Raw genomic sequence first — 11,130 nt, forward strand, 5'->3', positions numbered from 1 at the left:
AGTACTGTACTTGGAGGAATAGATTTTATATCCAAAACGTACCCTAGGCATATATGCAATGCAATAAATATTAGTAAAGGAAGTCAGTATAGAGACGTTTTTCCTTATAAGTTGATTCGGTTTCTATTATACAAAGCTATTATTGTCGTACTAAGCAAAAGACACTTCAAATACAAAGCAACTATCAAAGTGTTAAAGGATCGCTTAGAGGCGATGTCAATTCCCTATTTGAAACGCGACATAGATGTTAAATATGTTTCCAAACTTCCAGAATGTTTTCAAAATGTTTGCATGCGTAGAAAAATGGAGATAAAAGAAAAACGTTCAAGTACATTTTAGATTTCGAAATAAGACTTTTTTCTAGGTATTATAACATCATTTTTTTAATGTGTAATAAAGATATCATATAAAAATCAAACATTGTTCAGGGTTATTGATTGGACTTTTGCCACTCCGTTTTTATATTCAATTTGAAATTTTAAGAAAAATATAAAATAGAAAAGTTGTACATATTAAAGAATAGTTTATTTTAAGATAATATAAATTGACACAGAAACCGCTAAGAAAACATCGCCAAGAGAACAGCGCTAAGAAAATGGCGCCGAGTGCAGTGGATAAGTTGATCTTGCCTCCCAACTTACCTTGTAGATGTAAAACTATGCCTGTGAGTGGTGTAGTGTGTCATGAGTGTGTCTCCTGTGGTTCGCTACTTCATCGGCGTTGTGTGAAGGTTTTGAGGGGCGTAGAAATAATTGCAGAGGACAAATTTGTTAAGTCTATAGTTCTTCTCTATACACGGAGATAAGTTACTTGAAAAGCAGATCTGCCAGGAAAAAGATCTGATTATAGCTGCCCAAGCTGAGTTAATATCTTTGAATGAGCAGTAAGACAACAAACTTGACGTGCTGCAAGACGAGACCATGCAAGTTTGACAAACATCGGACCAATCATCGGACTCATACGATAAGTACTTAGCCTCGCCGCCTCATGGCGCCACTATCGCACAAACAACAAAAATTACTATCGCGTAATCAGTGCGCTAATTTTGTCCATCAGTGTATATAATTTCAAATTTCCATACTTATATTAAATACTTTTTGCATTTGAAAGCAAACATTTCCAACCTACAAATATCGGACCAACTCTATCTTATAGAAAATTTTATAACGAACAATTAGTATACATTGTTTTCCTAAGCTACATACTGCAACAAAGTTATACGCAATTGTTTCCGAAAAATAACGCCATTTTTGCATTTTTCATCACTTTTTCGTTGTTTATGCAAATAGCACACCTTTTCAAGCTGGCGCACCTCGATATTTTCAAGCCTCATCCCCGAGCTATTCCAATAGTTATCTAAGTTACGTCACGTTAGAGCAATCCCAAAGTGTAACACTCCAGGCCTATAATGTCGGCTCCTAAATTGACATTTTTGGATGTCTACAGTGTGTCGCACTTAAGATGGAAACCCCCTATATTATATTTATTTTTGGAAGCAGGGTTTTCAATTTCGATACAGAGGTAGAACGTCATGAGCTTAATTGGTTATGGTACTCATTTCTAACTTCACATGAAAACCCAGCCTACTATGACTTTGCGAATAGGGGCAATTCAATTTCAAGTCAAAAATAAAAATTTGACTTTTTTTTCTCATTTTTACGCGAAGTCCGAACGCACCTTCAAGCCTGATGCACTTTTCAATGCGTTTCCGCAACTTCGAATTCCATCACCAAATAATCTAATTATTTCTATTTTCTCTGTTAAACTGAGATGTTTAATAGGCATTTTGTCAGCTCACTGACGCAATTAATGTCAAATTGACAATTATTAGAAGCGGCTAATTTATTTCCATGGCTCTCTAGTGAATACTTTTTCGAAATTAAAAAAAATATATAGTGTGTTTCATTAAAAAAGATGGTATGTCAATTTCGACATTTATGTGTTTAACATTTTTTATTTTAAATTCAGATTTAAAAAACGAAAAAAATTGAGTAAAACTAAACAACTTTTGTGTTGGTCACTTTCACTATTTTTTTTGAAATAAACGATCTAGGGGGTGTCAACTTATGAGGAAACACCCTGACATGTATTATTTTGCTCCTTGATAGACGATGCAAAGTACAGTRGGGTGGGGCGACCAAACTTTGACATGATAATGAAGTGTTTCATTATTGTTTCAAAAATATCATGTKTCTTTTATTTGTTACATTTTTAAATACTATACATACTTTTCTTCTCTTTTCTTATCATCGAGAAAATTCAAAATTGACGCAATTAKSMWWYTWAGGAAATAAACGGGCTTATTTGAAGAGTAAGTTCAATATCTACATTTACAATAAGACAACTTGGCACCTTGTAGATGACCAGCTATGTGATAAAACTCAATAAATAATAGTGTGCACTGGTACGCAGGTATTTATACCATTGATTTGGGATGCCAATTGAAAAACTAAAGTTTGGAACATCTGATTGACTGTTCGAGAATTTAGTTACGAATTTAAAGTTTCACCAGTAAAATAGTATTTATCTTCTTCAAATTTGCCTTTTAGCTTCAAATGAAACCTTTGTTAATAAGTGCGAATGAAGCAAATCCATAATTGCAAATTTATGATTAGGTACACAAATATTTCCGTTTGTTGCCATGCTTTCTTTTTTTATTCAGTTCTACCTAAACATCCCCAGTGAAATGACCCCAATTTACAATCTCCCTGAGGCAGGGTTCGGTGAGTTGATGTAGATCAAAGTTCAAGTAATTTTCGATATACACAAAACATATAAAAAATACAATTCTGAAGTAACTTTTACTTAATTACTAGGTATATTGATGAAAGGAACATTTTAAAATCAACAATAGAAGGGCATTTTTCTCTTTCAGTAAGGAGATGACGCGAACACACAGTGATTGTTAATTAACTTTACAACAAAACAGTTAGATGATAAAATATTAAAAACAATTTACAACTTTATTACATTTTGATTCCTGCACACTAGGGAGTAATTATTTCCTCGCGATTAATAGGGAATAGTCGTGGATAAACGTTCATTTTTTATTCAACTAAAGCAACCAAAGCAATTTGCAGGGTTTTGTTTAAATCATCAACAAAACTGATACGAGTTTGCAATTTTTACTCACTCAATTTCTTATTCTTAAATTTAACTTAAAAGAAACAGATAATAAAAATTAATATTGTACATGAACAAACCGAAATTAAAGATCTCGCGTATATTGAAGCTTTTTCCAAAAAAATCTGTAAGAGACTTAAGACGGGAAAGTGGCTTTGCCTTACTTATAATTAGGCAAATCAAAGAAATTAAATCAGAGAACATTTACGGTTAATAGGTCGACATTTTTGACACAGCCACCCACCAAACATATTTAATTAAAATTATGTATTACTTTATTTCATTTTTCAGTTCAAAGTTTTGAGGCATTTTCAACATATAATCAATTTTGATAACAAACAGTGAAAAGTAGTTAGTATTTTATAAACTTGCAAATTTGGAGAAAAATGTTACTGGCATTTTTTGTGTAGAATTAAATTGACTTTAGTTTTGCGTGGAGTTCAATTCTAAAATGGTGCTCACAGGGTACACCTTTTATTGGTTCTTACAAATTTAAACGATTCTGATGATATTAATATTATGCAAATTTGTCTGAATATTTTATTAAATTGATGCTAATGGTTTGCCACACAAATAATTCGAGTTATAATGTCGATTATTGAATATAACGTATCAGTAATATTCCGACTATTCCCATCAATAACTTAAATTATAGATAATGACAAGCTGCGAAAGAGTTAAGATTTGAAAATACACATATAACATTTCATAGTTCATTCGTTTAAACATGTGTTTAACTTTAAAGGTAGCAAACCCAAACATAATGTCCGGAGTTTTCCAGGTACTTTAATGACATCCTCCTCTAACTCTTTGTAATGGATGCTTAATATTCAAAAGACAAAAATGAGTCGCACCGTGTGTGTTACACCAAAATTAGTTATTTGGTCTCCCCATTTGAGTTCATGATTCAGGAATGTGTATTCTAAAAATCGTGTTTATATTAAATTTGTTGTGTCCCAATGTATTTCACGTGTCTAAATCATGACCAAATACTATTATGTTTGAGTATACTATTTCTCTACAGAAATCGAATAAAAACTTAACATTTCTTCTTATTGGTACCTTTTCCTTTCGCCTTTGTATTAACAGATTTTTTTGTAGCTTCTAACGGGCTTGGAATGTCGCATTTTACAACATTTTCATTTTTATTAGCGTCAACGTCTGACTGAGACTTATCTAAGCTTATTCCTGTCCTATTTCTCCTTCTAGGTGAATGCCTAGTTGCTTCATGTGAACTTTCGGACTTGCAAATAGTAACCGCTAACGTTTCTTCACTTTCGTTGTTTTCTTCCTTCCTAACATCCGTCTTAGATTCTAAAGGATCCGTAGTGACATCATTCAGATCGTTTTTTAGATTAAAAATTTCGTTTTCAATTTCAAATAAATATTTTTCTGCAGGAATTAATTCCGATGTTGTTGAATTTATAAAATTTAGTACAGCATTTTCTATTTCTGTAACAGCAACCACTCCTTTGGTATGATCAATGTCCATTTTTATAGAAGAGAGAATCTTATTAAATACTTCAGATGGAGGTTCAGAATTGCGATATGTATTATTGGATTCACTAAGATTTGGTATGTACATGCTCAATTTATCAAACTTGCCGTTATAGTATCTGATAAAATGTTGCTGGTAATTATAACTGGAAAAAATGTCCGTAGTTTCCATGAGAAGAAAACAAATTGAGAATAAATCATGAGGCACATGAAACATTTCTCTGAACTGTTTATGAAGAGCTCTATCTTTCCATGTAAATTTTAGGGCCGACGACGGTTCGTATTTGTACCAAGCAACTACTCTAGAGAAGTTGGAGCCCAGCAGCTTTCGTACTTTTTCTTTATCAACTCTACCTCTTCGAAAGTAGCTATTTGTTGCACAAGGAATCACTGAATCGATTTTAATTATCTTCGAGATATCAACCTGTTGTTGTTCATTGTCAGTTATACAGGTAATTTCCTTATGAATAATATCTCCCAGAAAAAAACCAATCTACGAAATTATGAGGTTTAAACATTTAATTTTCGGTGTTTTACTGTAAATTCTCACCTGGCGGACGGTAGCTTTGCTGGTTTCAAACAAAAGAAACGACAGTGCTGATCCTGAGAGGGAAACCGAAGCAGGTTGAAACATTTTAATTTAATATACTAAGGAAAAATACCAAATAAAGCAACACCCAAATATAGAAATTGGTCTTCTTCTTTTGCAGTTATCACAGAACGTCCCCTTMGAATGGTAACAAAATTTGGCTAAGTTGATAAGTTCCTCAGATTCCCCCATCGTAAGATGGCGCTATAGAGAAGCGCATGATAATGCAACGTMGACGGTTCTAGATAAACTTRCTGTGTAGTAGAGAATAWYTAAACAACCAAACACATATAAACAAAATTTTAAAAATCGGGGCCCCAGGGTTTTGGCATGTARAGAAATTTTTTTGAGATTGTTATAGCTGAAATATTGATGCGTAATTTTCCATAAAGCTGAGCTTAAGATTCGACAGTTTATATGATCTGCGCCATAGATTAACTAAGATAACTGATCTGCGCCGATACCCATGAGACAATCACAGAACATACCCCCTGGGGATATTTTGTGGAGACAATGAATGCAAGGTAGGATGTTCAGCGGTCCAAAACTCGATTTTCGTGCGCACTGTCGTCACTGGTACTCTCTTTGGTAAAGTGAACAGCTGATCTCATTTAGCAATAGTTCAAAAATGGAAACTTATATGAGGATGTGATTTGCAGTGTTGTATAGCTCAATGCTTTCAAAATCGTGTTTGGGGCTTGATTTAGGCTAATTGCGAAGAACAATACCTTTGTCCTACGTCCTAAAGTCTTTACAGAATCTCTGATTTTCAGCGCTTTAGTTTGAAAAGCAGGAAGCATCAGAGACAAGTCCATAGATGAAGACAAGTCTGTCTTGTCTACTTGTCTCTGGAAGCATGTTTAGATGCGCGGGGCTGGGAACAGGTTTTAATGCAGATTGGATTCTGCGCGTATATTGGTAGCCATGTCACACTAGGTTGTAGGAGCTTGTTTCACTGTTGGTAGTTCTGCACAAAACCAAAACGTCATTAGTCATAAAGTCATAAATGTCTGTGATCATAGAAAATCTAAAAGCAAGTAAGTTGAAATATGTGTAATATAATAATTATCTAGTTACATTTAATTCATTTTTTTACCGGCAGCATACCACCGATATACCAGACAAGTAATTACCAGGAGGTTGATGCATAACGAGTAAGTTAGGTTTGTATGTACGTTATATGTATACAGGGTGATTCAAAATTGGCGATATTCCTCCGGAGGTGTTGTCTGGGGGTGTCTTGGAAGTTAGTGCAGAAAAAATAATAAATAATAAAAAAAATAAATAGAACAATAAATAGAAGTGCAGAAAAAAAAAAAAATGTTTTGATGTAACTCAGATATTTGCAGAACACTAGATCAGAAGGATGGCAACAATGTTTTTCAAGGTAATATGCCTAATTAAGATAACGTAAATACCTGTTCCTTCGTAATTATTAAAAACTCCGGTAACCATGRATAAACATGAAGCAAAGAAAATAAAAGAGACAATAACATGCGTTGAGGTTAGGATAAGTGGTGTTCACCATAGAGAAAGTAAAATAAGTAATTATTTTACTTACTCTATGGTGTTCACTAAGTTGATACGTCAATAAATAAATTTGTGGGGTGCGTTGATAAGGGATCATTAGGTCGAACAAACGATTTAGCAGATAACGCTTTACTTTTTATCGCTCAGGGTTGAACATGGAAACAGCCAATTTCGTATTACTTTACAAAAAATACCATAAGTGCTGCCGATTACAAACGCTAATAAGTGAAGTAATACAAGATCTAGCAAACATAGGCCTTCATGTCAAGGGTGCAGTGTGCGACCAGGGACCTACAAATGTATCTGCATTGCGACAAAAAATTGAAAATAAAAATGTTTTTATCGAAAATTGAAACAAAATTTATAAATTTTATGACACTCCACATTTATTAAAATCAAGACGAAATGCTTTGTATAGGTATAATATTGTATATTTAGAAAATAAAACTGCCAAATTCAAATATATTCAAGAAGCTTTTGAAATAAACCAGATAAGGCGATTTTAAGCCATGAGAAAAATTCACCGTAATTATTTGAATGATTTGAAAAGTAGTCCAGTTATCAAAATGAAAGTATCAATTGAAGCAAAAACCCTCAGCCATACAGTTGCCGCCACATTAGAATCTCTTACTCCAAGATACAAGTTTTTTAAAAAGTGAGACCATGTTTACCGCAGAATTTGTGTGATATATAAACAATTTATTTGATAGTTTTATTGCAGATGCATTACATCATCAAAACGAACTTGCTCTAAGATGTGCAATTACAGGAAAAAGCAAACATACAATTTTGGGGTGGAATGGAAAAGAACATTATACATTGGAAGTTTTGCAAAAAAAATCACAACTGTGAATTTATTAGTGTTTTTCCATTTAAAAAGGGGAGGTCAATACTATTAAATCGACTAGAGAGTTGTGGCTTGATTGTCGTCAAGCAGGATTTACTTTTTTAACAACACGTGCAATCAATCAGAACTCACTTGAAAATATATTTTGCGTTATTCGACAAGAAGGAGTGGGAAATGTTTATCCAAATTGCTTTGCTTAATGTGTAGCTTAAATCCCAGTTTATTAAATAATTTAGTGTTAAACAGAAGCATTGCAAAAAATTGTGAAGATGATAATATGTCACTTAGAAAATTTACAGAACTTTTTAGAAGAAAAATCGCCAAGTTTATTAAGCCCTAATGATTTTATTGCCACTCCATTTCAGCACAGGAAATGGAGTAGGAAAGTAATTGTGACAATYAAGCAACTTCTTATGTTTGTGGATTTCTGTTCAAAAACTTAAAAAAGTATGTTAAWYGTGATATTTGCTACGGTGTCCTTTTACAGAGGAATTAGAACAACATCATTCATTTGTTAGYTTTAAGACGTATGATAATATTAAAAGACTGAATTATGTAACTAAACAGCTAGTCAAATACGTTAGTGACATTTATGATTTAAGTTTTTTTATATTATAAATTTAAACATAAAGGCTAGTGATTTAAAGCAAAACGTTATAATGTGTTTAAGTCAAGAGTGTGATTTTAGTTGGTTTTGTTACCAATTACACAATAAAAACCTTAAAAAAAATTATTAAGGAATATTTGGTTATTTTGGTTAAGAAGTTTGACCAAGATAATAAACATAGCATTCAGGTTGAAAAACAGAAAACGAAAAATGAAAATAAAAGAAGAAAGTTTAGGCTTTAAATTTTTTTTATATGTAATGATTTTCTGCTTATTAATTAATACTGCTTAATTTTTTTTTTGTTTTGTTGAAATTTGATACGCAGTAGTATATGAGTATATATATATGTTTATTCTATATTTAATAAATTAGCTTTGATTGTTATGCTATTGTTACTTTTTTTTATAATAATACCCATGAAAGATACCTAGTTTGTAGTTACAAYACATAAATAAATAAGATTAAAWATGCATTAGAAACGCCCGTGCGAAATCCTTGCTCCGTTAGTTCTCCCAGCCCCCGGCGAGGGCCTGYTTCCAATGTTAACATGTGAACGTCTCGTCTCATTACTATCATGTTGTCATATACTTGTCTTTATCTATGATTACTATATTACTTGTCTCTGAATTGAGGGGCTGGACTAACCTAACCTATTTCGCCTGGTGTCACGCTGGTGTTTTATTTAGTGAAAAATTGTCTCACGAAATTTTTACTTGTAAAGTTCGAAGTGCTGCTAAAATATTCCGAACACAATGGAATTATTTGTGGGAAAACGCTGTGTATCTTTAATCGAATATGGTACTTCTGTTCAAGACCTCGTACTGCACATTCAGAAGGGCATAGTAAGTTTATCTTTATTCTATTCTATTCGAAGTGTAAACGTTTTTGTTCGTGTTTGTTTCAATTAACTTAAACATTCTCTAAATCTTTAGTCCCAATTTCTAAAAAGTTAGGCTTTCAGTTAAATAATTGTTTCGAGCCTATTAGCCCTCATCAGCTGGGTAACTTGCACAGGGTCATTAATATAACTTTAGCCACCCCGTTTTTATCTCTAATTTGAACTKAGGGRCGAATTATAAATACAAAAGTAGCATATATGAACGTCTAGTTTATTTTAAAATAATATTAGTTGTTACAAGATATCTGAAATTCACGTGGCAGACCTACTACATCATTCTAAGTTGTAGATAAGTTCTATATTGTTGAGGCGGATTCATTTTTTTACAAACTTCTTGTTGGTATTTCGCCTCAAAAATTTTTTTTTTGGCAGAATTTCCCCTTTATAATTATATTATTATAAAATTTATTAAATTTCCATCATTCTATTTTAAAAAATGTAAGTTTGGTCTGTACGTGAATTTGAAACACCCTGTAACATTTTACATTATCTATAAGTGAACTAGACGTTAATATCTACAATTTTTGAATTTAATATTTTAGTTTTGATTAATTTGATTTCAATATTCAAATTTGAAATTAATAAATTAATTGGGTGGCGAAAGTTCATTTAATAACCCAATACTTTAAATCGTAAGTAAATGCCAAAATAAAGTACAGGTTTTGAGAGGGTTATTTCAGCCTGAACCCGACTGATTCGCTATAAAACTGTTGAAAATTGAGAATTGATCATATGGAAATCTGTACTTCCATGAGAGTTTCATTGTTCTTTGATATCACTATGATCATATCAAATACAGTTATTATAACATTCATCGTTTTACAGGGACTACGACCAAACGAGTACTATCTAACTTCAAATGGACGAATATTCAATCCAGAGGCAGATGAAATGCCTCAAAGAAAAGTACATATTATATTAAGAACTCTCGGTGGGAAAGGCGGCTTTGGTTCTATGCTAAGAGCTATTGGAGCTCAAATCGAAAAAACCACAAATAGAGAAGCCTGTAGAGACCTCAATGGCAGAAGGCTAAGGGACATTAACGAAGAACAAAGACTAATAAAATGGGTGGAGCAGCAAGGAGAACGAGAGATAGAGGCAGAAGAGAAGAAAAAGAAAAAACTCGAAAAGCTACTAGAACAACCCAGACATGAATTTAAGGATGAGCAGTACGAAAAAGAGATGAGTGAGTTGACTGACAAGATAGAGGATGCGGTCACAAAGGGCTTGGAAGCCTCAACCAGGGGCATAAAGAGGAAAATCGATACTAAAAGCAAACTGGGAAAAAAACCCAAATTATGGTTGGTACTTTTCATAAAATTCATTAGAATAAAATTGTAATCAAACATTTAATTGCAGGATTGATAGTGATATTGATGAAGATCTATCTACCACTGATTCTGAGGATGATGACGAAGGCAATCCGTCTATCAGTGTCATTTGCGTTTCACCAAGCTCTTCTTCGGTAGATCCTAAATGAACTACGAAGGTTGTTCTAGATCTTTTAGAACTACACCAGAATAAATATGTAAAGTCCTAGTCGAACTCGAGACATAGCCACCACGAGTCTCCTAACATCTCTTTAATGCTCTGCAGCATTGGTCCTCACCAGTGAAAGAAGAATGTAGTAATTTTGCTGGCCCTGGTATTTATCCACCGTCGTAACATATTAAAAGTACAAACGCTCACAAAATCCTTCTGTAAAAAAACTAAACGCATTTTTGGGCTAGAATTTAAGAAAATATCTTCCTTATGGGGCCTGTCAATACATCTCAAATCAAATATTTTTGATTGATTTGAAAAAATTACTAAGGTGCCCATGCTAGCAAGCAGCTAGCATGGAGAGAATGCGATGCTATGGCATACGGATGCCAGAGCTGACAAATTCTTAGAGGACTACAAGTTATAAAGCATAACTCGTAGTACAAGAAAGGGGGTTTTTTAGTTGGTAAGAATCCAACACTACCCAGGGTTCGGAACACTGGGTGTCTTCGTGAAGATTTTTTATTCCTCCAGCCGCCGGGCAAACAAAAAAAAAA

General features: G+C 33.1%; 3 protein-coding genes and 1 long non-coding RNA gene across 4 annotated transcripts in view; 3 read left to right on the plus strand and 1 right to left on the minus strand.

Annotated features, from left to right (window-relative positions):
* Nucleotides 1-418, plus strand: part of LOC109535092 — a gene marked incomplete in the record, with an annotated part of 9,135 nt that extends 8,717 nt beyond the window's left edge. Inside the window, 1 exon segment of the mRNA XM_048667743.1 lies at nt 1-418. Within this exon segment, the coding sequence (XP_048523700.1) occupies nt 1-339 (339 nt within the window).
* Nucleotides 419-2,795: 2,377 nt separating this feature from the next.
* LOC109535103 (BRISC complex subunit FAM175B) lies at nt 2,796-5,366 on the minus strand. The gene is made up of 2 exons (XM_019900927.2): nt 5,171-5,366; nt 2,796-5,113 (listed from the first exon to the last, which is right to left on the minus strand). The coding sequence occupies exons 1-2, from the start codon at nt 5,252-5,254 to the stop codon at nt 4,163-4,165; spliced, it is 1,035 nt and encodes a 344-aa protein (XP_019756486.2). The 5' UTR covers nt 5,255-5,366; the 3' UTR covers nt 2,796-4,162.
* An 801-nt stretch (nt 5,367-6,167) lies between these two features.
* Nucleotides 6,168-8,423, plus strand: LOC125504953. Its single transcript, XR_007281837.1, has 3 exons — nt 6,168-6,246; nt 6,312-6,363; nt 7,461-8,423. It is a non-coding gene; the product is annotated as an uncharacterized LOC125504953 (long non-coding RNA).
* Nucleotides 8,424-8,810: 387 nt separating this feature from the next.
* Nucleotides 8,811-10,873, plus strand: LOC109545817 (replication stress response regulator SDE2). The gene is made up of 3 exons (XM_048667676.1): nt 8,811-9,035; nt 9,917-10,392; nt 10,451-10,873. Exons 1-3 carry the CDS (start codon nt 8,946-8,948, stop codon nt 10,569-10,571), a joined length of 687 nt encoding a protein of 228 aa, XP_048523633.1. The 5' UTR covers nt 8,811-8,945; the 3' UTR covers nt 10,572-10,873.
* The last annotated feature ends 257 nt before the right edge of the window (nt 10,874-11,130 follow it).

This window comes from Dendroctonus ponderosae, unplaced genomic scaffold (genome assembly GCF_020466585.1).
Source record: "Dendroctonus ponderosae isolate FM_Combo_2020 unplaced genomic scaffold, Dpon_F_20191213v2 Dpon_F_20191213_6, whole genome shotgun sequence".
In the NCBI taxonomy this organism is placed as follows: Eukaryota; Metazoa; Arthropoda; class Insecta; order Coleoptera; family Curculionidae; genus Dendroctonus; species Dendroctonus ponderosae.